The sequence below is a fragment of the Pristiophorus japonicus genome, chromosome 1 (assembly GCF_044704955.1).
Source record: "Pristiophorus japonicus isolate sPriJap1 chromosome 1, sPriJap1.hap1, whole genome shotgun sequence".
Lineage (NCBI taxonomy): Eukaryota > Metazoa > Chordata > Chondrichthyes > Pristiophoridae > Pristiophorus > Pristiophorus japonicus.
In genome coordinates, this window is record NC_091977.1 from 51,236,762 (window position 1) to 51,259,190 (window position 22,429).

At 44.9% G+C, this 22,429-nt stretch overlaps 1 protein-coding gene across 1 annotated transcript in view; it reads right to left on the minus strand.

Annotated features, from left to right (window-relative positions):
- LOC139263520 (cardiomyopathy-associated protein 5-like) overlaps positions 1-22,429 on the minus strand; it is a 120,181-nt gene that overhangs the window by 38,647 nt on the left and 59,105 nt on the right. The window contains exons 4-8 of the mRNA XM_070879734.1: positions 19,754-19,984; positions 14,129-14,151; positions 10,978-11,099; positions 6,284-6,433; positions 3,284-3,433 (exon numbers count right to left, since the gene is read on the minus strand). Of these exons, the coding sequence (XP_070735835.1) occupies positions 3,284-3,433; positions 6,284-6,433; positions 10,978-11,099; positions 14,129-14,151; positions 19,754-19,984 (676 nt within the window). The remainder of the gene's footprint in view (positions 1-3,283; positions 3,434-6,283; positions 6,434-10,977; positions 11,100-14,128; positions 14,152-19,753; positions 19,985-22,429) is intronic.

Consider the following 22,429-nt stretch of genomic DNA (forward strand, 5'->3'; position numbering starts at 1 on the left):
GGCCTGGGAACAGGCTGGCCAACTTCCCTCCCCATTCTAAACAGTCCTGGTATAGGGAAGTCAAGAAAGTAGACTAGAGTGAAAATAAAATATCTTAAGAAACAGGAAGTCTCAATCTTAAAATTTTTAAATGTTTTTCTCTGCTAGTTTTCTTTTCTCATTCCCTTTCCTGAAGACTCAGGAAATTCACCGTCCCCAAAGGGACGCCTACTGCAGGGTTTCGGAAATCGATCGGCCGCTGCAGTTGGATGATTTTCCCTCCCAGAGCCATATTCAGCTGCCGAAGGGATTTTCAGCTGTAAAAAGGTAGACTTTTCCCGGCAGTGTCCCCACGAGATATTCAATGCGGTGCTCGAACGCGACACCACTGGGGTGTTTCTGCGATTGGGGCCCTTTTATTAAGTTTAGTATTTTATTTCAGATTCCAGCATCCACTGTATTTATCTTTTCATATAGTTTTATTAATTGTTTTGGCTCCATTCCTCTTGCTGAGTGCTGCTCAGAGGTTTGCACAGACTTTTGTACAACTTTCAGGTCTGACTCTTTAGTGGAGGCCTGTGGGCTACAGAGACCTGCTTGGCAGAGTTCACCCTGAGGATGGGAGGGCGATACCTGGTACACCTGGTCAGAAGCAGGGCAGCACGCAGGAGAAGGCGTATTTAGATTTCCAAAAGGCATTCGATAAGGTGCCACACAAAAGGTTACTGCAGAAGATAAAGGTACGCGGAGTCAGTGGAAATGTATTAGCATGGATAGAGAATTGGCTGGCGAACAGAAAGCAGAGAGTCGGGATAAATGGGTCCTTTTCCGGTTGGAAATCAGTGGTTAGTGGTGTGCCACAGGGAACGGTGCAGGGACCACAACTGTTTACAATATACATAGATGACCTAGAAGAGGGGACAGAGTGTAGTGCAACAAAATTTGCAGATGACACTAAGATTAGTGGGAAAGCGGGTTGTGTAGAGGACTCAGAGAGGCTGCAAGGAGATTTGGATAGGTTAAGCGAATGGGCTAAGGTTTGGCAGATGGAATACAATGTCGGAAAGTGTGAGGTCATCCACCTTGGGAAAAAAAACAGTAAAAGGGAATATTATTTGAATGGGGAGAAATTACAACATGCTGTGGTGCAGAGAGACCTGGGGGTCCTTGTGCATGAAACTCTTTTAGGTCCTTGTGCATGAATCCCAAAAGGTTAGTTTGCAGGTGCAGCAGGTAATCAGGAAGGCAAATGGAATGTTGGCCTTCATTGCGAGAGGGATAGAGTACAAAAGCAGGGAGGTCTTGCTGCAACTGTATAAGGTATTGGTAAGGCCGCACCTGGAGTACTGCGTGCAGTTTTGGTCACCTTACTTAAGGAAGGATATACTAGCTTTGGAAGGGGTACAGAGACGATTCACTAGGCTGATTCGAGAAATGAGGGGGTTACCTTATGATGATAGATTGAGTAGACTGGGTCTTTATTCCTTGGAGTTCAGAAGGATGAGGGGTGATCTTATAGAAACATTTAAAATCATGAAAGGGATAGACAAGATAGAGGCAGAGAGGTTGTTTCCACTGGTGGGGGAGTCTAGAACTAGGGGGCACAGCCTCAAAATACGGAGGAGCCAATTTAAAATCGAGTTGAGAAAGAATTTCTTCTCCCAGAGGGTTGTGAATCTGTGGAATTCTCTGCCCAAGGAAGCAGTTGAGGCTAGCTCATTGAATGTTTTCAAGTCAAAGATAGATAGATTTTTAACCAATAAGGGAATTAAGGGTTACGGGGAGAGGGCGGGTAAGTGGAGCTGAGTCCACGACCAGATCAGCCATGATCTTATTGAATGGCGGAGCAGGCTCGAGGGGCTAGATGGCCTACTCCTGTTCCTAATTCTTATGTTCTTATGTCAGCACCGTGTAGAGAGGCAGCGGGCAAGGGAGGCAGCAGCCACAATTCGTTCATTCTGCGCCAGACCAGTGTGCCTTTCTTCACAGGCCCAAATCAGGACTGCGGTTGGTTGCTTGGGGACAAGGGATATCCCCTGTCCACTTGGCTGCTCACTCCACTGCGGAACCCCAGGACAGCGCCAGAGCATGCATACAATGACGCTCATTGTGCCACCAGGTGCATCATCGAGCAGTGCATAGGCATCCTTAAGCAGAGGTTCCGGTGCCTGGACCGCTCTGGTGGCACCTTGCAGTACTCCCCTCAATGGGTCCCCATCATCATCGTGGTCTGCTGCAGGCTGCACAACCTGGCCATCATGAGGGGACAGCTGCTGAAGGTCGAGCCAGCAGTACCACCTGAGGAGGAGGCGCAGGAGGAGGAGGAGGATCTCCATCGCCCCAGAGCTAGGAGGCATCGACCCATCACAACCCTGGAAGGGCCGGGTGCAGAGTGGCCAGCACCCTCCTGGGAGGGTGCATCCTCACATTTATGGAGGTGCCTGACACCTCCCCTGCAATCTCCCTCCATGCATTATGTACTGCCGGTCTGCCAGGTCTCCCACGTTAGCAAACAGTATTCTTCTTCTGTCCTCCACACCGTCATCAGTGTCTCCAACTCCATATCAGTGAACCTGTTGGCTCTCCTTGCATCTCTTACACCAGCCATCGCTCCAACCTTCTTCCCCCCTCAGGGCCTTGCTGTAAACCCTGGCCTTTAAAAAGGCCAGGGAGCAGCTGGCTTGTTAGAAATCCTTACCTGCATGCTGAATTTCTCAGTGGTGATAACGCTCAAATTAAGACAGCCACACCGCTGAAAAATCCACTTTGGAAGGTTAATTGCTGGAACCCATTTGTTCACTTTTGGAGCTGAATATGGGGTGGTCCAGCCATGAAAACATTTCAGCGCTAATGGCCACAAAAAGGTGGAGGGAGCACCAGCTTTCCAGCAGTACTGAATTTTGGGCCCACAGTGTGTTGCAGTCTGTGGCCCTCTGGTACAGTCTCCATTATTACTGTGTGAACCTCAGTAATGTCAGCTTCTTATTCAATCACAAATCGCGCTTGAACCCAATCTGTTCTCACCCAATGCCCACACACACAGTAAAGGTCACTGAATAGTGACCCGAACTGGAAACCCTAGCCAATACAACCCTCTTTGACCCAAGGGCACTGATGCCAATTCTTGTGCCTCTACCACTGCACAAACTGGTTAAGCTACTCATCGGATAAGCTTGTTGAACCATGGAGGAGGGAGGTGACGTCTTGGAAGTCACTTATTCTGGAAAAATTTCATTTTATCACTTTAATAATGCTACATGGTAGATGTTCTTTTTTCTACCTCATTGCTGGGATGTGCACTTACCAGTCCAAACTCGCACTTTCTCACTGGGCAAACTGCACCCTGCAAAATTCACCGCCATCACCCAGACCAGATAACACCTGTTCGATTCCAGGTTGTCCAACGTGCAGTAACTTTCTTTCACTGCCATCTTGTATTCATCAGCTATACTTCCTTTAAAAAATGTACCATCTATTAGGTTCAGGTGTTCAGGAATCTGGCTCTATATTTAATACCGCATTCACTCTAAATCATTACCCATTACTCCATTTCTGCTGTCATTTATAATTATCCAGTTCTGCTACTCAAGTTTGCACTGGACTCAGTCTATGTAGTTCAAAAGAAAAGGTGGCATTCAACTTTCGGAGATGAATTCATCATCAACACCACTTTATATTCATACCTTATTTATATAACATTTCTTCTGGAGGAAGCACAAATATATATTAAGCAACCTATCTGTCTCCAGAGACAGGGACTATCACCTTAGGAGTGGCTTCATTTCCTGATTAATTTAAACTTAAACAATGCCGTGGGATTGGTTTACATTTCAGTGATGGGAGATTAGCAAAGCACGGCAAGTCCAAGAACTCTTTTCCAGAATATATATACATATATATATATAAAAAAGAGTTTGTTCTATTCAAATTCGAAGAGTCAGTTTAGCAATCTCAGAGAAGGAATTGGTCAGTTTGAAACTCCTGAAAGAGAGAAAAAGATCAGATTGAACTTCTGAGAAACAAATGAATTAATTAAGCTCCCACAGTGATAAGAAATTCAAGGAAATGAAACACCAGTATTGAACAAAGTTATTTACAAACAGCTCTTAAGAGTTGCATCTTTTATCTTAATGTCACCACAGGCGTCAAATGGGAGCAATTCCTCTCACTGCTATTAAAACCATAAACACAACCGATTGGGTCACTTTTATGATTTAGCTAGAAATAGCAAATGTGCGGTGGGGGGGGTCGGAATTACTGTTTGGAGGTGGTAACCTTCCCACTCCGGGACATTTATCGCCAGGCCCGGAAGTTCTGCCCCCGGTGCTGAATTCGGCCCTTACGCCCCTCAACGGAGGCAGAGTGCTTTCAGAGACACTCCGCGTCCGTGGAAGGGCGCTCCCGGGGCAGTAGAGCGACTCTGAGTCCAGCTCCGGAGCCCAGCGCCCTGCCGGCAACAGCAGGGCTACGCGGATTGTCATGTATTCAACTATCAGTGTAAGCTAACCTAAGTTGTACAACTTGAGAACATTGACCACAAGGGGGTGAACTTGTGGGAGACACTCCTAACCTGGGCTTTCAGGTATAAAAGGGGAAACTCCACCCACCTTCATCACTTGAGGTCTTGGTAATAAAGGTAACTGGTCACAGAGTGACCTTCTCTCCAGTATGGGCCTCGTGTGCATTTATACTGCATGGAAAGGACATATCACGGATGTTCTGCGCAGCGCTGACGTGGCAGAACACCCCTGCTCTCCCCGCTTTCTGCAGTCACTTTGGCTGCCTGGGCCACCAGGGACTCCCTCGACTGGGCCAACAGTCCGCCTCCCATAACGGAGTGCCGGGCTGCAGGATGGCGGCCCGGTCGAGAGAAGGGTCAGTCGACAGGAAAACATTGCGTCCCACAGTGTAAACGGCCTCTCCTTTAAGGGGCGCCCCGGTGGCCGATGTCCGCCAGCTCCGTGACTTGCAAAGCTGGCGGTGACATCAGCCAGCACCATCCTCGCCGGCCGCGTGGCAATTCCCCCCGTGAGGAAAGGGGTCGGCGTGGGGCGGTGAGGGGTCGGCGTGCACGTTGATGACGTTATTGCCGTGCGTGCGGCAGCCCAGGGTGCAAATTGTAGGGCGCGCCGCTAACAACACAACACCCCCCCAAACCTCCGGGACAATTTCCCCAGTGGCGCTATCAACCCCTTCCCCCGGACGAGAACCTCGTTGCGCCAAGGGCAATTTTGCCCCCGGGATATCTTTCCGCTATGTTTATCACTAACACATAATGGCCACAGGAAATCTTCCTCCACATTCAGAGCCTTTTATTTGTAAGGCTATGATTAGGTGAAATGGATAATTTCTAGAACTGACTTACATGACTTTACTGAACTGATAAAGTTTGATTTATTTATCAAATGCAGGAAAACAGTATTAATATGATATATTGTATCATATATTAGCAGATATGGTAACATAAGAACATAAGAAATAGGAACAGGAGTAGGCCATATGGCCCCTCGAGCCTGCTCCGCCATTCAATAAGATCATGGCTGATCTGATCATGGACTCAGGTCCACTTCCCTGCCCGCTCCCCATAACCCCTTATCCCCTTATCGTTTAAGAAACTGTCTATTTCTGTCTTAAATTTATTCAATGTCCCAGCTTCCACAGCTCTCTGAGGCAGCGAATTCCACAGATTTACAACCCTCTGAGAGAAGAAATCTCTCCTCATCTCAGTTTTAAATGGACGGCCCCTTATTCTAAGATCATGCCCTCTAGTGGTTATGTTACTGGATTTGTAATCTAGAGGCCTGGAATAATGATCCAGAGACATGAGTTCAAATCCCACAGCAGCTGGGGAATTTAAATTCAGTTAATTAAATATCTTTGGAATAAAAAGCTAGTATCAGTAATGGTGACCATGAAACTACCAGATTGTCATAAAAACCCATCTGGTTCACTAATGTCCTTTAGGGAAGGAAATCTGCCGGCCTTACCCGTTCTGGCCTATGTGTGACTCCAGACCCCCGGCAATGTGGTTGACTGCCCTCTGAAATAGCCTAGCAAGCCACTCAGTTGTGCCAAACTATTACAAAGTATGACTGCAATGGTTCAAGAAGGCGGCTCACCACCTCATTTTTAAGAGCAATTAGGGTTGGGCAATAAATGCTGGCCTTGCCAGCAACGCCCACATCCCATGAATGAATTTAAAAAACTACTACAATTATTTAACAGTTACTATTTACCATAAATGTGTAAATCACTAACGCAAAGCCTAATCAAAAATGGAGACTGTTTGATGTTGAAACCTTACCACTTTGCTCTCTGTTTTCCTTGGACACATCCATACAGTACACCTGGAAATAATCAATGACATCTTCCTCCCCAACTGTCCAATAGACTGTTATTGTTGTGCTTGTTGCTGTGTTTGGCTCCTGAGGAACAATGGTTGGAGACTGAGGAACTGAAAGACAATTTTAAAAACAAACGTTGTGAAAAAAATTCTAATATTTTACATGATCAAAAAGCTATCACTTTCTTAAATGTTCTTCATTAATGGGTTAAAATGGGTTAAAAATACTTTCAATTCACTTGCACTCCAGAATGGAATGTGCAAACTGCAATGATGCAAATGCACGATGACCAACAGTCTATAAAAAGTAACAGCAAAATAGAGACACTCATGTAGTGCTTTACCAGCACTTGCTTGTCAATGTTTCATCTCATTTAAAAATACTTTTCTAAGACGTGAAATGAGCCCTGACAAAGTCATTGAAAAGGATGAAACGAATAACCCCCATCAAAATTGTCATCTTCTGAGTTGCACTTTTCTCTATTTCAATTCTCAATGCAACAGGTTAAAGTGCTTGGTGTGCACCTTGCTGAGAATTGTTAAAGTGTCACATTAAAACCATTGAGTCACAGGGCCCGACATTAATGGGGTGACGGGGAGGGTTTGGAAGAGGCCGGAAACGACTGAAGATCCCGGCAAGGCTCCTGGCCGACGAGGAGTGCTGAAAAAGCCACTTGCCTTTGTGAGCCTCGGATCTGCTGTCAGAAATCCACCAGTTCGGGCCACTTTCTGCTAAATCTAAGTCGTGGCGCTGATGATGTCATCGGGCCTGCCTTTTGCCGGAGCCTCGTCTGTGCCCTGAATTATGCCCTTTAAAGGGGCGGAAATGGGATCAGGTTGCCCGATCCGGATATTTTAAACCCCCCCCCACTGCCCCCCAACTCTCTCCCGCCCATCAGAGGGAGAGGGGATTAAAAACAAGATCATAGTTTGCCACCCTTGACTCTCCAGTCCTTCAGAAAGTAGCAGAGACATTTTCAAAGTGGGGCACAAGCCTGACTGGAAGTAGGGCGAGCACCACTTGTCTGAAGTCATGGTCATTGGCCCTGCCAAAATTCCAGACTCAGCGTCATTAGAATATTTTGTGTATGCTCCAGACATTGGAAGTGCCTCCAGTTACCCCATGGGATGGGGGTGGGTGGGAGGAGGTGAATAGCATGTTGTTGCAGGATTTAAAGGGCAGCAACAGCTTAAAATAAGCTAAAAATAAGTCAAACGAAGGAACTTAATCAATTTAATACAATTTTAAAAAAGTTAATGGAATCTGATGGGTTCCACCCCAGCATATTAAAAGAAATAGGTGAGGACATTCTAAATGCATTAGTCAGAATTTTCCAACGCTCTCCAGATTCAGGAATTAGGCCTTTCGATTGGAAAATTGCAAATGTCACTCCATTATTGAAGAGTGGAGGGAGAAAGCAGGTAACTACAAACCAGTCCGTTTAATATCAACTGTGAGGAGGTTACTGGAATCTATCTTCAAAGACACAGGCTGTAATTTGAAGATTTTGACCCGCCGTGGGGGGGGGGGGAGTCTGATAGAGCACGGCTTCCCCGCACACTGTAGAGTTTTAACTCCACAGCGTGCGTGATGTCACGGACAGGTTTCCCGCCCAGAAGTCAGGCTGATTGACAGGCTGGGTTCCAGTCGGGTGGTGAACGCTGGAGAAGAGGCCGCAACCACAGGTTGTCCCGACCCCGGGTGTCTGAGGTTAAATCCAAGCTATCCAGTGCCTCCTGGCAGGGGGTCTGCCCCCTGTCCTGGCTCCGTTAAAACTTGAAGGGGCGGGTTGGAGGCACATTGGGTTGGGGCTTCAGGTTTTTAACACTTTAACCTCCCAACCCGACATCAACCCACCTGTTTTTAGGGGTTAAAGTCCCCCCCCCCCACAGTGACTGAGCACTTGGACAAGTATCAGTTGATCAAAGAGAGCAAGGATTTATGGAGGGAAGGTTATGTATGACTGATCTAGTTGAATTTTTCGAGGAGATCACTAGCACGGTGGATAGAGGAGTGTCTATGGACATTGTCTACATGGACTAACAAAAGGCATTTGATAAGGCAATATTAGCAAAAATGAGAGCATCCAGAATTGAAGAGAATTTTGTGACATGGGTCAGCAATTGGTTGAGGGATAGGAGACAGAGAGTTGGGATCTAATCTGCAGGATGTGAAAAATTGTGTTCCCAGAGATCTGTGCTGGGGTCTCAGAATTTCACAAAATGCTAATAACTTGGATAATGCAATAGAGAGTTGTACATATAAGTTTCCGGATGACATCAAGTTAGGAGATACTGTAGTTATGTGGACGGGAGCAGGAAGTTACAAAGGGATAGGCAGACTAAGTGAGTGGGCAAAACTTTGGCAGATGGAGTTCAATGTGGGGAAGTGTGAGATCATCCACTTTAAATCTGAGAAAGACAAATTGGAATATTTTCATAATAGGGAGAGATGAGGGAGCTGTGAAGGAGCAAAGAGATTTGGATGTCCCAGAACACAAATCACTAAAAGCTAGTGCACAGGTACAAAAGGTTATCAAAAAAGAATGTGAGCATTTATCTCAAAGGGGTTGGAATTCAAAATAGAAGAAGTGATGCTTCAATTGTACAAAGCCTTGGTCAGCCACTTCTGGAGTACTATGATGTGTTTTAGGAACCAAACCTCAGGAAAGATAAATTGGCTTTGGAGGGACTGCCGTGCAGATTCGCCAGAATGATACCAGGGCTTAAAGGGTTAAATTATGAGGACAGGTTGCATAAACTTGGCTTGTATTCCCTTGAGTTTAGAAGTTGGAGGGATGATCTAATTGAGATGTTTAAAATGATTAAGGGATTCAATGTGGTAGATACAGAGGGGCCAATTTTCCACATGGCCGAATTTTGGTGCAGTTGTAAAGGTACGTCCGATTCTTTAGTGGCTGATTGCACCAAAAAACAAGTTGCAAGTTTCACCGGAATAAACTTTCATTTGGGAGCGGCGCAGATTGTCCTTAAGCTCTGTGGGTGGAGCTTAAGGTCTGCGCTGAAAAACTAAGGTTGCCAGGGTAACAAGGGACACACTGAAAGGCTGAGGCTGCAAAGTGAAACATACAGCAGTAGGACATAAGCAATTGTAGAGCCCCAGTGCCGCTGCTATCCCGGGCCGAATGCCCTCCTCCCCCAGTGCCGCTACTATCCCGGGCCGAATGCCCCCCCCCCCCTCCCGACCCCGTCTCCAGTGCCGCTGCTATCCCGGGCCGAATGCCCCCCCCCCCCCATCCCCTCCAGTGCCGCTGCTATCCCGGGCCAAATGGCCCCCCATCCCCCCCAGTGCCGCTGCTATCCCGGGCCGAATGCCCCCCCCCCTCCCGCCTCCGTCTCCAGTGCCGCTGCTATCCCGGGCCGAATGCCACCCCCCCCCCCAGTGCCGCTGCTATCCCGGGCCGAATGGCTCCCCCCATCCTCTCCAGTGCCGCTGCTATCCCGGGCCGAATGGCCCCCATCCCCCCCAGTGCCGCTGCTACCCCGGGCCGAATGCCCCCCCCCCACAGTGCCGCTGCTACCCCGGGCCGAATGCCCCCCCCCACAGTGCCGCTGCTATCCCGGGCCGAATGCCCCCCTCCCCCAGTGCCGCTGCTATCCCGGACCGAATGGCTCCCCCCATCCTCTCCAGTGCCGCTGCTATCCCGGGCCGAATGCACCCCCCCCCCAATGCCGCTGCTATCCCGGGCCGAATGGCTCCCCCCATCCCCCCCAGTGCCGCTGCTACCCCGGGCCGAATGCCCCCCCCCCACAGTGCCGCTGCTATCCCGGGCCGAATGCCCCCCCCCCACAGTGCCGCTGCTATCCCGGGCCGAATGCCCCCCCCCCCCCCACCCCCGTCTCCAGTGCCGCTACTATCCCGGGACAAATGGCCCCGACCCCCTGTGCCGCTATTATCCCAGGCCGAATGGTTTCCCCCCCACCGCCCCCGGTGCCGCTGCCATCCCGCTATTCAACATGGAAGGCACCACAATCTGACCCTGCCCTTACCCAATATCCGTACCACACAATTTCCAGTGACTGTTACTGGATAATGATTGGGAGCAGGAACGCTGGCTAATTTCACCTCTCTAACCCAGCAGCACTTAGCACAATTTAGCAGCCCTGCACCACCTTGGCTGATAACTAGAATGTTCAGTTTTATGTAGCATGCACTTTTGTTCCCCATGGTGACCTGATGATTTACACAAAAGTTCATAAATCCATGTGAAACTTTGTGGAAAAGAGGCACTCCATAAAAAATATACCGTCTCACTGATACTTCAGCGCGATCCAGGGATCAAACATGGAATCTCAGTTGCTCAGTATGACATAGGCTGTGCATTTACCTACTGAGTCACTGGGGGACTTTTACCATGATTCCCTAACTTTGGAGAAGGTAGTTTAACTGGTATAGAAATATATGCAAATTCAGGTCACTGCTTGCTGTAAGGCGACAGGAAGTATAATAAAGCTGCCTCCCAGTTGGAAATCCATTACTCATCCCTTTCTTCCCATTCCCAATTGTAAGTTATTTTTCCCACCTCCTCAGCCTCTTCAAACTGACAAGTTCCGATTGTAACTGGAGTAACTAACATGGAGCAACATCTCTATGGTGAAAACATTAAACAGCCATTAAAAAGTAATAGCCGTACCCGGCAAATTTTTCAGTGACTCAAATCCAGGTCTTGCAGATTTGACAGCGAGATCTTCAAAAGAGGAGCACCAGCTTGGCTTCAGATCCAGAGAAATTGCAGCCTCCAAGGCAGAAATGACACTGTGTAAATAGACGTTGAGTGATCGGTTATTCTAATTCCTCTTCAACAATTTGAATAAGCTGGTTATTAGCAGCAGGCGTCTATCATAACTTTAAAACAAAGTAAGATGTTTGTATGATCATTTAGCTACTCTCACCCACAACTTAGACATCACATCAAAATTCTTCTTTATTTGGAAAGTAAAGTGGCCCAGGTTGCACACATCACCTTCAATGGCATGAAGGTTATTATATATGTACACTATAGATATACTCTCTGTGTAGTCACTGTATAGTTGCATAAGATGGAAACTTGTTTACCAGAGGTACCATCAACAAGGTTCACACTGTATACACTATGCTGGCACCACCAGAGGGCGCAACTGATGGAGATCCAGGGGTCACCTGTACACCACAGGTACCCAGGTATAAGAGGGAGTCCACCATGTGATATCCTCACTCTGGAGTTATATTAAACGGACTAAGGTCACTAAAGTTCAAGAGCAATACTTTGCCTCGTGAAGTCATTATCAGAGCATCTAAAGACATAACAAAGGCCACAGAGGATATTGACCTCATATCCACAAATAATCTAATCAAGCTACTCCTCTCACCCACAACTTAGGCATCACATCAAAATTCTTCTTTATTTGGAAAGTAAATTGGTCCAGGTTGCACACATCACCTTCAATGGCATGAAGGCCACAGAGGATATTGACCTCATATCCATAAATAATCTAATCAAGCCTAATCAAACACTCCATCTTTTTTGGAACTCACCTCGCTCTTCACCGTTGTTCAGCCCCCCCGCCCCCCACCCCACCCCCGTCTCCACAGAGTAAGCTACTTTTCCACCTTCTCATGACCTCAATATCTCATCTTATTTGCTGACTGCAGAGACAAGAAGACAATCTGTTATCAGGTCTCTGCCAATCACAAGGAGGTACATGAGGGACACTAGCTGTTTCACCTTGAAAACATCCCTACCTCAGGGGAAGCGCCTTATCTACGTACCACTGTCCCCCACCCCCCCATCCCCTGCTGGCCCAACTAAAAACAAGATGATATTGTGTGGAGAACTGCTGGGAGCCTAGTATTCATTGCGGCAGCACATCAGTACATTAACATGCTGTGTCACCAAGCTGCTATTGTCCCGACTTTACCCTAATAGATTACTGATTGTTAACATTAATACTTTGAGCTGTACAATGCAGTAAGATGGCCTGAAAAACAGACACCAATGATTTTTCCAGTAGCCAAAGAACCCTGCCCAGTGCATGAAAACACATCAAATAAAGAGGATGCAATTCCATTAGGGATGGTTAGTAGGAATGAGAGCATAACAAGAAGATCTATCAGGCAGCAGCTTTCCCAAGACTATAAAACTCCATTTTATCAAAGGCTTTCTCAGTGTTTAGATTTATCTGAGGCAAGTGATTTTGAGAATCTGTCATAATAGTACCTTCCACAAATAAAACCCTTCAGACCAGGGTGAAGTAATTTTACAAAATGATGACCCGAAATCATTTAGACAAATTGCAAGGATTTTGTAAGATTTTTGGAGATACAATTCAAAAGAAAAATAGGCTGTTAGGAGACACTCTGATATCCTTTTCAAAATAACAGAGATCAGTGTTGGCGATGGAACCAGTATTAGTAATTTCCTGAGATACTTTCAGGACTAGGGGAGCCAATTCCGGGTCATCATTTTGTAAAATTGAGCAAAAAACCATCTAGCCTAGGAACCTGGTTTGTCTGAAGAGAGCTTAGAGCATGGATCGTCCCATCCATAGTAATGGAGCTTTACATAGGCATGCTAGAGGGAGAGAATTCAGTAGTTCTGAATAGCACTGTGAGGGTGATTTGACTTCCGATAGTGCTTTGGTCACACCGCACCTTGAATACTGCATCAAGTTCTGTGCACCAAACCACAAGCACTGGAGGCTGTGCAGAGAGCCAAGAGCCTCATCCTTTGGTGAAAAGCCCGAATTATGTGGAAAAATTGGAGAAGCTTGGGCTTTTCAAGTTAAAAGATAAGCACCTGAGAGATGATCTTATAGAGGTACATAAGGTAGTTATGGAATGGAAATGGTACATCCAGAATATTACCTTAAATTAAGTGGAGAGTGAGACAAGGAGGCACAGATTCAAACTAGTAATAGGTAAATTTACAACTGATGCCAGGAAATTCTTCTTCATACAAAGAGTGATCAATGTGTGGAATAAATCTCCAGGAAGCATAGTGGAGGCAAAACTTTGAAATATTTTAAGAAACAGTTGATGCTGAAATCAGGAGACTTTGGGATCTTTCTGGATGAAAGGATTAAGATGGGCTGAATGGCCTTCCTCATTTGCAATTATCTTGTGATCTTCTAATTTATGTGGGTTACCTTGAAACTAGCAAGCCATTGCTTCCTTTTTTTGTGGAAGCATAGGGGATAATCACACAGACTTTTGTTGGCTTGATCACCTTAGGAGTCCTGACATTGCAAGAACCAGAATCATTGGAGCATGATCCAAGAGTCCAATCAAGTCAATTTTATAAGCCGTAATCTCAAAATTCAATACCTGAAGAATAAAGGTTTGCGAGGATTAGAGAAAAAGATGAAATCCAAAACTGTCTGGTTACACCTTTACCACACATCCACTAACACCAGGATCTCACATACGTGGAAAAGTGTCAGAACGATGTAGGAGGGGGAACGTAAACTGTTATCAACACAGCTTAGCAAATTATTTTTGTATTTGGAATATTGCAGTTTATTTTATCTTGTTTATCATATTTCCTCCAAATACATATATAAAAGGAAACTAAGGAAACTATAAACGTTGGGTTCCTCGTATTATATTGGAAACTTAGTGCTGGTACATTGTAGAAAGGCTCCTGTAGCCCAAACAGGGTTAGTACAGTGTTAACAGCATCCCACACACATCAATCAGGAACTTCAAGGCTATTAAGTTTTTCACTGTAATGGCACTGATCAACTGTGAGATTTGTATAAACAGCATTCTTGATTAAAGAGAGCATAAATAGATTAGTCCAAAAGTACCTGTCATTGATCATCCTGAAGGACTGTAGATGAGGAGGAGAAGGAGAAATGAGAGTTTAAACAGAGAGAAAAAGTACCTTGTTGAAACATAAAACATTCCACAAGGATACTCAAATTTCACATCTTTAAACTGCAGTAGGGATTAAATATCTGACAAAGGTGATTTCACTAAACTGACACACATAGATTTTACAGGGAATTAAATTAGCTTTAAATTAACCACATCTCATTTAATGACTGACATTTTGTATACCTAACTGCTTTCAATTAAGGTAATATGGAGCATAAACATTTCAATTAGCCAAAAAATTAAACAGAGGAAAATAAAGTGACTGAATGCATCAATTTCAATCCAGACTGCAAACAGAGATCAGCAAAATGCACAAAGATCTGGCTCAATTATTCGATTATCTGAAGGTTTCTAGTTCTTTTTAAGATGGTCTCAGCCTTTGCTCAGTGGTCACAGCCTGGCTTTTAGATCAGGAGGTTGTGGTTTCATACCCTACTTCAGAGACTTGAGAACATGATCTGGGTGACATGTCAGTGCACTTGTGAGGAAGTACAGTGCTGTTTTTCAGATGAGGAGTCAAACGGAGGCCCTTTCTGTCCACACAGTTGGATGTAATAGATCGCATGGCATTATTTGAAGAAGAGCAGGGAAGTTCTCCCAACGTTCTGCCCAACGTTTATCCCTCAACCAACATAATCAAAATCAAATTATCTGGTAATTTATTTTCTTACTGATTGTGGTGCCTTGCTGTACACAAATTGGCTGTGGTTTTTACCTACATTACAATAGTGACTGCATTTGAAAAGTCATTAATTGGCTGTTTAGCGTTTTGGGATGTCCAATGTTGTGGAAAGTGCTATATAAATTCAAGTTCTTTCTTGTTATAGCACTAGTATTTTCTATGAACTTTAGCTTGCAATAAAATGGAGATATGATCAGTAGCACATCAGTTACAAGTTGTTTCATTTTAGAAAGAAAATTCAGATTATGTAAGCAATGTTGGAATAGCAAGATAGAGAATACAACAACAACTTGCATTTATATAGTACTTTGAACATTGCAAAATACCTAAAGGCGCTTCACTGAGGGGCAATCAGACACAAGTTGATGCTGAGCCAAAGAAGGAGCGATTACGAGGAGTAACCAAAAGGTTGGACAAAGAGCTGGATATTTAAGGGGGTCTAAAAACAGGAAAGAGCCGGAGGGGTTTAGGGAGGGAATTCTAGAATGCAACTGAAGGCTCGGACACCAATGATGGGGTGAAGAGAGAATGGGGGAAGTCAAAGGGAAAGTTCAGAGGGGGAGTTGTAGGGTTGGAAAATATTACAGAGATAGAGGTGATGGTGAGGTGATGAAGGGATTTAAATATATGAGGGTGAGGATTTTGAATTGGAATCTTACAGCACAGAAGGAGGCCATTCGGCTCATTGTGCCTGTGCTGGCTCATTAAAAGAGCTATCCAATTAGTCCCACTCCCCTGCTCTTTCCCCATAGCCCTGCAATTTTTTTCCTTTTCAAGTATATATCCAATTCCCTTTTGAAAGTTCCCATTGAATCTACTTCCACCACCATTACAGGCAGTGCATTCCAGATCATAACAGTAGCACTATCCTTCTGTCACAGCAGTAATCCCACTAGGACAAAATGTTGGTTAAAGTGTCCATTGTATAAAGCATGCAGTAAAGCCTGAAATGTCCACCAAGGGAGTTTGCAGTATTACAAGACACGTGATGGGTACTCATTTGTCACATTCACACTGAAATGGGTGGATTTTAATCTACCTGCCGAGCGGACACCAGACGGGTAAGAAGTTAAAATCCTAGCTGTCGATGTCCTGCCCGGATCCTGCCATTTTGAATTTTTACCGCTATTTCTGGACTGGTGGCTCAGCCACCCACCCAAAGCCAGCGGGGTCCTTCTTTAAATATGTAGATCAGAGTCTGATGGTGTCATTGGGCCTTGACTCCAATTTTAACTTCGGCCTGAGCGAGCAAGCTGCTGCTTTATCACGTGTCTTCTTGTAATGCTGTACACTTCCTTGGTGGACATTTCAGGCTTTACTGCATGCTTTATACAATGGACACTTTAGCCAACATTTTGTCCTAACGGGATTACTGCTGTGACAGAAGGATAGTGCTACCGTTATGATCTGGAATGCACTGCCTGTAATGGTGATGGAAGTAGATTCAATGGGAACTTTCACCAGCTGAAGGCCTATCAGAAGAGGCCAATCAAGGTAAAAATGCTATTTTCTTTTGTGAGGCCAGGAGGAGCAGATGCTCCTCCAGGTCCCAAAAGGAAACTTTATGCCTCCAGATTCCCCACCTTTCCCTACCACAAGATGTCACCAGACTGCCCCATCCCCATAATGTCGGCCGAGAGCCAAGGGCTACTCGAATTTCCACAGACTAGCAGACATTTCCCCCCAATTCCCGCCTGTTCCGAGCAGGAAGTAGTCCAGCGGCATGTTAATAAAGCCTGGTGGTTAACATTACCATGGCCTTATTCTGCTGCGGGCGGACGGGATATTAACTTGTAGCGCGGCTTTCCGTCGGAAATCCCACTGCGAGTTAAAATGCTCCCCGGTATTTTGACGTCCACCTGGAAGAAGTAACTTAATAGTCATTAATGGAAATGCACGATCCCTCGACATGTCCTCTGACTGCATTGAAAGGCAATGACATGGTTGATATGCACTTTCGCTTTGCAAACTTAAGATGAGAAGCAATCCAAGCCAAACAAAACTGTGTACTTGCTAAGAAATTTATTGTGCGCAAGGTCAAATGAAAAGCGTTATTAGTTGACCTGCAACGGATACAAGACACATCAGGCCAGACATGAAAGATCCATTAACAGCTGGGACACGGAATAGAGGCCAACCGGTAAAGCAAAAGAAAAGATGAGGTCTAAAATAAATCATGGGTTTGCTAGGGTGGTCCCAGGGTAATGGAAGTTGGACCCCTACCCTTTGGAAGAAACACAGCTGCATTGAACAGAGATGATCTCGCAAGGCCAGCTCCATTAAATATTAACAGAACTCGCCCAGTGCACAGGGCATGAATCACTGGGAGTCCTTTGGAGTTGGGCAGGTGAGATATCTGACACCATCAACTATTAAAGAGCTGCTGATCGCTTTTAGAGTGGAAGCAGGTCAACATTCTAAAAGGCAGATTAGGTCTAGTTTTATGAACTTGCCTTGCAATGCAGTTGACCAAATTAACATATAGCAAGTAAATACAAATTATGCTCAGAAATATCTGCAAACAAACACAGCAGCTACTGGCAGCAGGTCACTCCTCTTGAAGCTAAAGGACCCAACCTATGGGAAGAGTTTTCTCATACAATGGCTGATTGCCACATGCCAGGTGCCATGTAATGTGGGCCACTGGCTCCCAGTGTGCAGCAGCACTACGGGCATCGAAGGTTACATTATCAGCCCATTTATTCTTAAGAAGACAATGACAAGTAACTTTTGAGCACCTTATTTCAATCTTAGGAACTTCAAGTAGGTAACCTACCAAATTGGCAGTGGAGGGTCAGTGTTATATCAGGGGTTACAGTCAGGATTGGTAGCGTACATAGAAACATAGAAAATAGGTGCAGGAGTAGGCCATTCGGCGCTTCGAGCCTGCACCACCATTCAATAAGATCATGGCTGATCATTCCCTCGGTACCCCTTTCCTGCTTTCTCTCCATATCTCTTGATCCCCTTAGCCGTAAGGGCCATATCTAACTCCCTCTTAAATATATCCAATGAACTGGCATCAACAACTCTCTGCGGCAGGGAATTCCACAGGTTAACAACTCTCTGAGTGAAGAAGTTTCTCCTCATCTCAGTCCTAAATGGCCTACCCTTTATCCTAAAACTGTGTCCCCTGGTTCTGGACTTCCCCAACATCGGGAACATTCTACCTGCATCTAACCTGTCCCGTCCCGTCAGAATCTTGTATGTTTCTATGAGATCCCGTCTCATCCTTCTAAACTCCAATGTATAAAGGCCCAGTTGATCCAGTCTCTCCTCATATGTCAGTCCAGCCATCCCGGGAATCTGTCTGGTGAACCTTCGCTGCACTCCCTCAATAGCAAGAATGTTCTTCCTCAGATTAGGAGACCAAAACTGAACACAATATTCTAGGTGAGGCCTCACCAAGGCCCTGTACAATTGCAGTAAGACCTCCCTGCTCCTATACTCAAATCCCCTAGCTATGAAGGCCAACGTGCCATTTGCCTTCTTCACCGTATGCTGTACCTGTATGCCAACTTTCAATGACTGATGAACCATGCACCTCCCCTTTTCCTAATCTGCCGCCATTCAGATAATATTCTGTCTTCGAGTTTTTGCCCCTAAAGTGGATAACCTCACATTTATCCACATTAGACTGCATCAGCCATGCATTTGCCCACTCACCTAACCTGTCCAAGTCACCCTGCAGCCTCTTAGCGTCCCCCTCACAGCTCACACCGCCACCCAGTGTAGTGTCATCTGCAAACCCTAGGAGATATTACACTCAATTCCTTCATCTAAATCATTGATGTATATTGTAAAGAGCTGGGTTCCCAGCACTGAGCCCTGCGGCACTCCACTAGTCACTGCCTGCCATTCTGAAAAGGACCCGTTTATCCCGACTCTCTGCTTCCTGTCTGCCAACCAGTTCTCTATCCATGTCAGTATATTATCCCCAATCCCATGTGCTTTGATTTTGCACACCAATCTCTTGTGTGGGACCTTGTCAAAAGCCTTTTGAAAGTCCAAATACACCACATCCACTGGTTCTCCCTTGTAGTAGTTTGAAGTAGTTTAAAGACATATTGATAGGGATATTTGATGAGGATTTATGGTCAAGTACCCAGTTCGAGCATTGAGTTTGACAGACTTAGGAGTTCAAGTTGGATCAAACCCAGCCACTGAGCCTCAGCTGGTTGGCTCATCTGTAATAGTGACAGAGAAGGGAGAGCCAGAGATATCGGGTACAAATCAAATAACATCATCATTTACATGCTTAAAAGTGTACCAGGCCAGATCAGCAAAATTTGTTTTGTAAGCAACTTAATTAAAATACAAAATGTGCAAACTGTGCTGAGTTTATAATGGTCACTTTAGTAAATAAGTTGGCATTCATGTTTCAAAGTGCACCACAACTACTGCCTTACTGATTGGAAGGGGTGTACAGAAATGATACACATATTGCTGCTTGTTAGAAACGTTATTGAATCATAAATCCAAATCTTCTGGTGCATGCAATCATGTGACAGCAATGATTAATACGAAGATATACATCTGTTAGCAATTAGTGTACAACAGGACTAGTGTGAATTCAAGGCAGAATAAACCATGGCAATTCTTCAACACATTAGCTACAAACAAAATCATCCCTTGGTTAACTCATTCAGCACATAACTTTATTCACAGCATACAAAATATTTCTAATACTGTCTTCGAATATCATCTGCGGCATTCAGCTCATGCTTTTTGTAAGAAAAATCCAAAGTTTGTAGTTCTGGTATTTTTTTTTAAAGAAGTAATCGAGTTTTCAACAGTTAAATATGAAGCTCCTAATCTTAGCACTGTGCAATGTTACTGGATCAGCAATATGAAGAAATCTCTGTAAACATACCTTTAGGAATGCCATATCATCGAGCTGAATACTATCCTTCGTCTTCTCAACAGCTTCTTTCGCAGAATCAATGTTACATCGATAATGGACCATCTGGTCATACAAGTGCTCCAGTTTCACCTTCTTCTCCTCTTCCAGGACCTGTGACATTTCGGTGTACTGCAACAGCAACAACTTCATTACTTCTTCGTGCTGCTCCTCAAGACATTTCTCCTCTTTGGTACAGTTTTCCTGTGATTGTCAGAGAAAGAACTTGACCATTAATGAAATTAGCACGGCCACCTTCCAGTCCACGATGATGTTTGTTCCCGTTCCTACGTACTGAGTCTCATCATACCACCCATATTCTACAAAATCTACAAGAGATCATATACTTGAAACAAGTACATTTCCAGTTCTTGTAAGAAGCACAGGTTTCTCAATTTCAGTTAACAAAAGAGACGTAAAGATAAAATTAAATAGATTCAAAATGGGTAATTTCAGCTATGTGTATACCATGCATGCAGTGTTACCTGCTTAAAGTTGTAGAGCGGGAGAGAAACTTGAGATTCACAGCTGACAAAACATTGAAGGTCTACAGGCAATGTGGCGAGGTCAAAGGTAAACCAAATAGCGTGTTATGGCATATAGCTAGTGTAATGTCTGTAGCTCCACACTGTGGATGCCTGTGTTACTGCAGCTAGTGCTATTGAATAAAGAGCAGGTCACCTGACCAGCAGGTCAGAAAATTCCGGAACCTGCAGCCATCTTGTGTGTTGTGTGCTCTCCGAAGATATGACATTTGGTGACGAGAATGGGATGTAATCGGATAATACAAAGCTGAAATTTTTGTTGGTGAAGGATTCAGCCAGCCGACAGAGAGACTTTGAGAGCTTCTCTGTTTTTGGAGACAGCTACAAATCCGAGGTAAATTACGAGCACATTTGGTTAAACTGCCAGAGTCAAAATGGCTGCCCCTGTGGGAGTGATAGGGCTTTTGGAGGCATTTCAACGCGACCATGAAAGTTTCAGAGCGTATGTGGATCGGATAGAAATGTTTTTCATTGCAAATAATATCGAAATCCCCAGTAATGAAGACAACCAGGCGATGTTGGAACGAGAAAGAGCTATATTCTTAACTGAGGCCGGGTTGAGTTGTATGAAATGCTGATAAATTTGCTTGTGCCTGACAAGCCAAAGGATACAACACTGAAACAGATACATTGCAGCTCCGTTCCGTTAGAAATTGCTTATTGTTTCTGAATACGAAATCAGAAGGCTGAAGAAAATACCAGTGCATTAAAAAAGCTATCTATTTACTGTAATTTCGGAGACTTTCAGAACCGAGCATTGCGAGACCGCTTTATTTGTGGGATGAAAACTGATGCGATCAGAGGAAAGTTATTGACGACACCTAACTTGACTTTTGATTTAGCTTCTCAGACAGCTAGGTCGATGAGCATGGCCGACCAATATTCCCAAGAATTTCATACTAATTTCAGTCATCAGACAACCGAGGTGAATTGCCTGCAGGTTCAAAGTAAAAGGCGGTGGGGCCCCAAAGTCTCAGAAACTGGAAATGGGAACAGAGCATTAACGTCCTGCTATCGGTGCCTGGGACAACACATTGCTCAAAGTTGTCCATATGTGAAGGCAGAGTGTTTCATCTGCAGGAAAACTGGGCATCTTGCAAAGGCATGCCGACTGAAGGGTAAACCAGCTTTCAAAGCTATGAGTAGAAATCCCCAGAGACTACATAGCATGGAAGAAAAACAACAGGATGAGGAGATGTTAGAGTTAAACGTCATCAGGAGCACAAGGTTAATGGACGGCGATTCAAAAAGTATCATAATCCACATAGATGTTGCAGGATTCAAGATACCCAAGGAAATCGACACTGGTGCATCCGTGAGTGTAGTACCGGAGTCGCTATACCTCGACAAATTACGGGACTTCCCATTGGAGAAAGCCAAGATAGAGCTGCGAGGCTACTCAGGAGAGAACATTCCGGTGGTAGGTCATATCATCATACTGGTGAAATACAAGGATCAAGTTCAGAGCTTGCCTCTAATAATAATGGCAGGAGACAGGCCTGCCTCACTAGGAAGGAATCGGTTGGGATCACTGAAGCTGGATTGGAGTGAGAATATTCGTGTTGAAACGAGATTTGCGTCAAAGGATGATGTCATCAAGAATTATCCGAAGGTGTTCTGCGAAACGGGCAGTCCGATCCAAGGCTTCAAGGCGAGTGTCAGGGTACAGAAGGATGCTAGATCGGTTTGTTGCAAGCCACGTTCGGTACCATATGCACTCAAGGAGAAAGTTGAGCAAGAACTCAAAAGACTAGAGACTGAGAACATTATTTCTAAGATAGATCGATGTAAAATTGGACTACACCCATTGTTGTTGTACCTAAATCCGATGATAAGGTAAGATTGTGTGGTGATTATAAAGTAACCGTAAACCAGGTTCTAGAGGGTAATGTCTCCAATACATTGCTAAGTATAGAAGTTTTGTTCACAATATTGACAGGGGGTCAGATTTTCTCAAAGTTGGATCTTACGAATGCCTACTTACAGCTTGAACTAGTCATGCTTGACTATAAATACCCATCTAGGCCTATATCAATTTAATAGGCTACCATTCAGAGTGTCTTCCACCCCTGCCATATTCCAAGGGGTAATGGACCAGATTTTG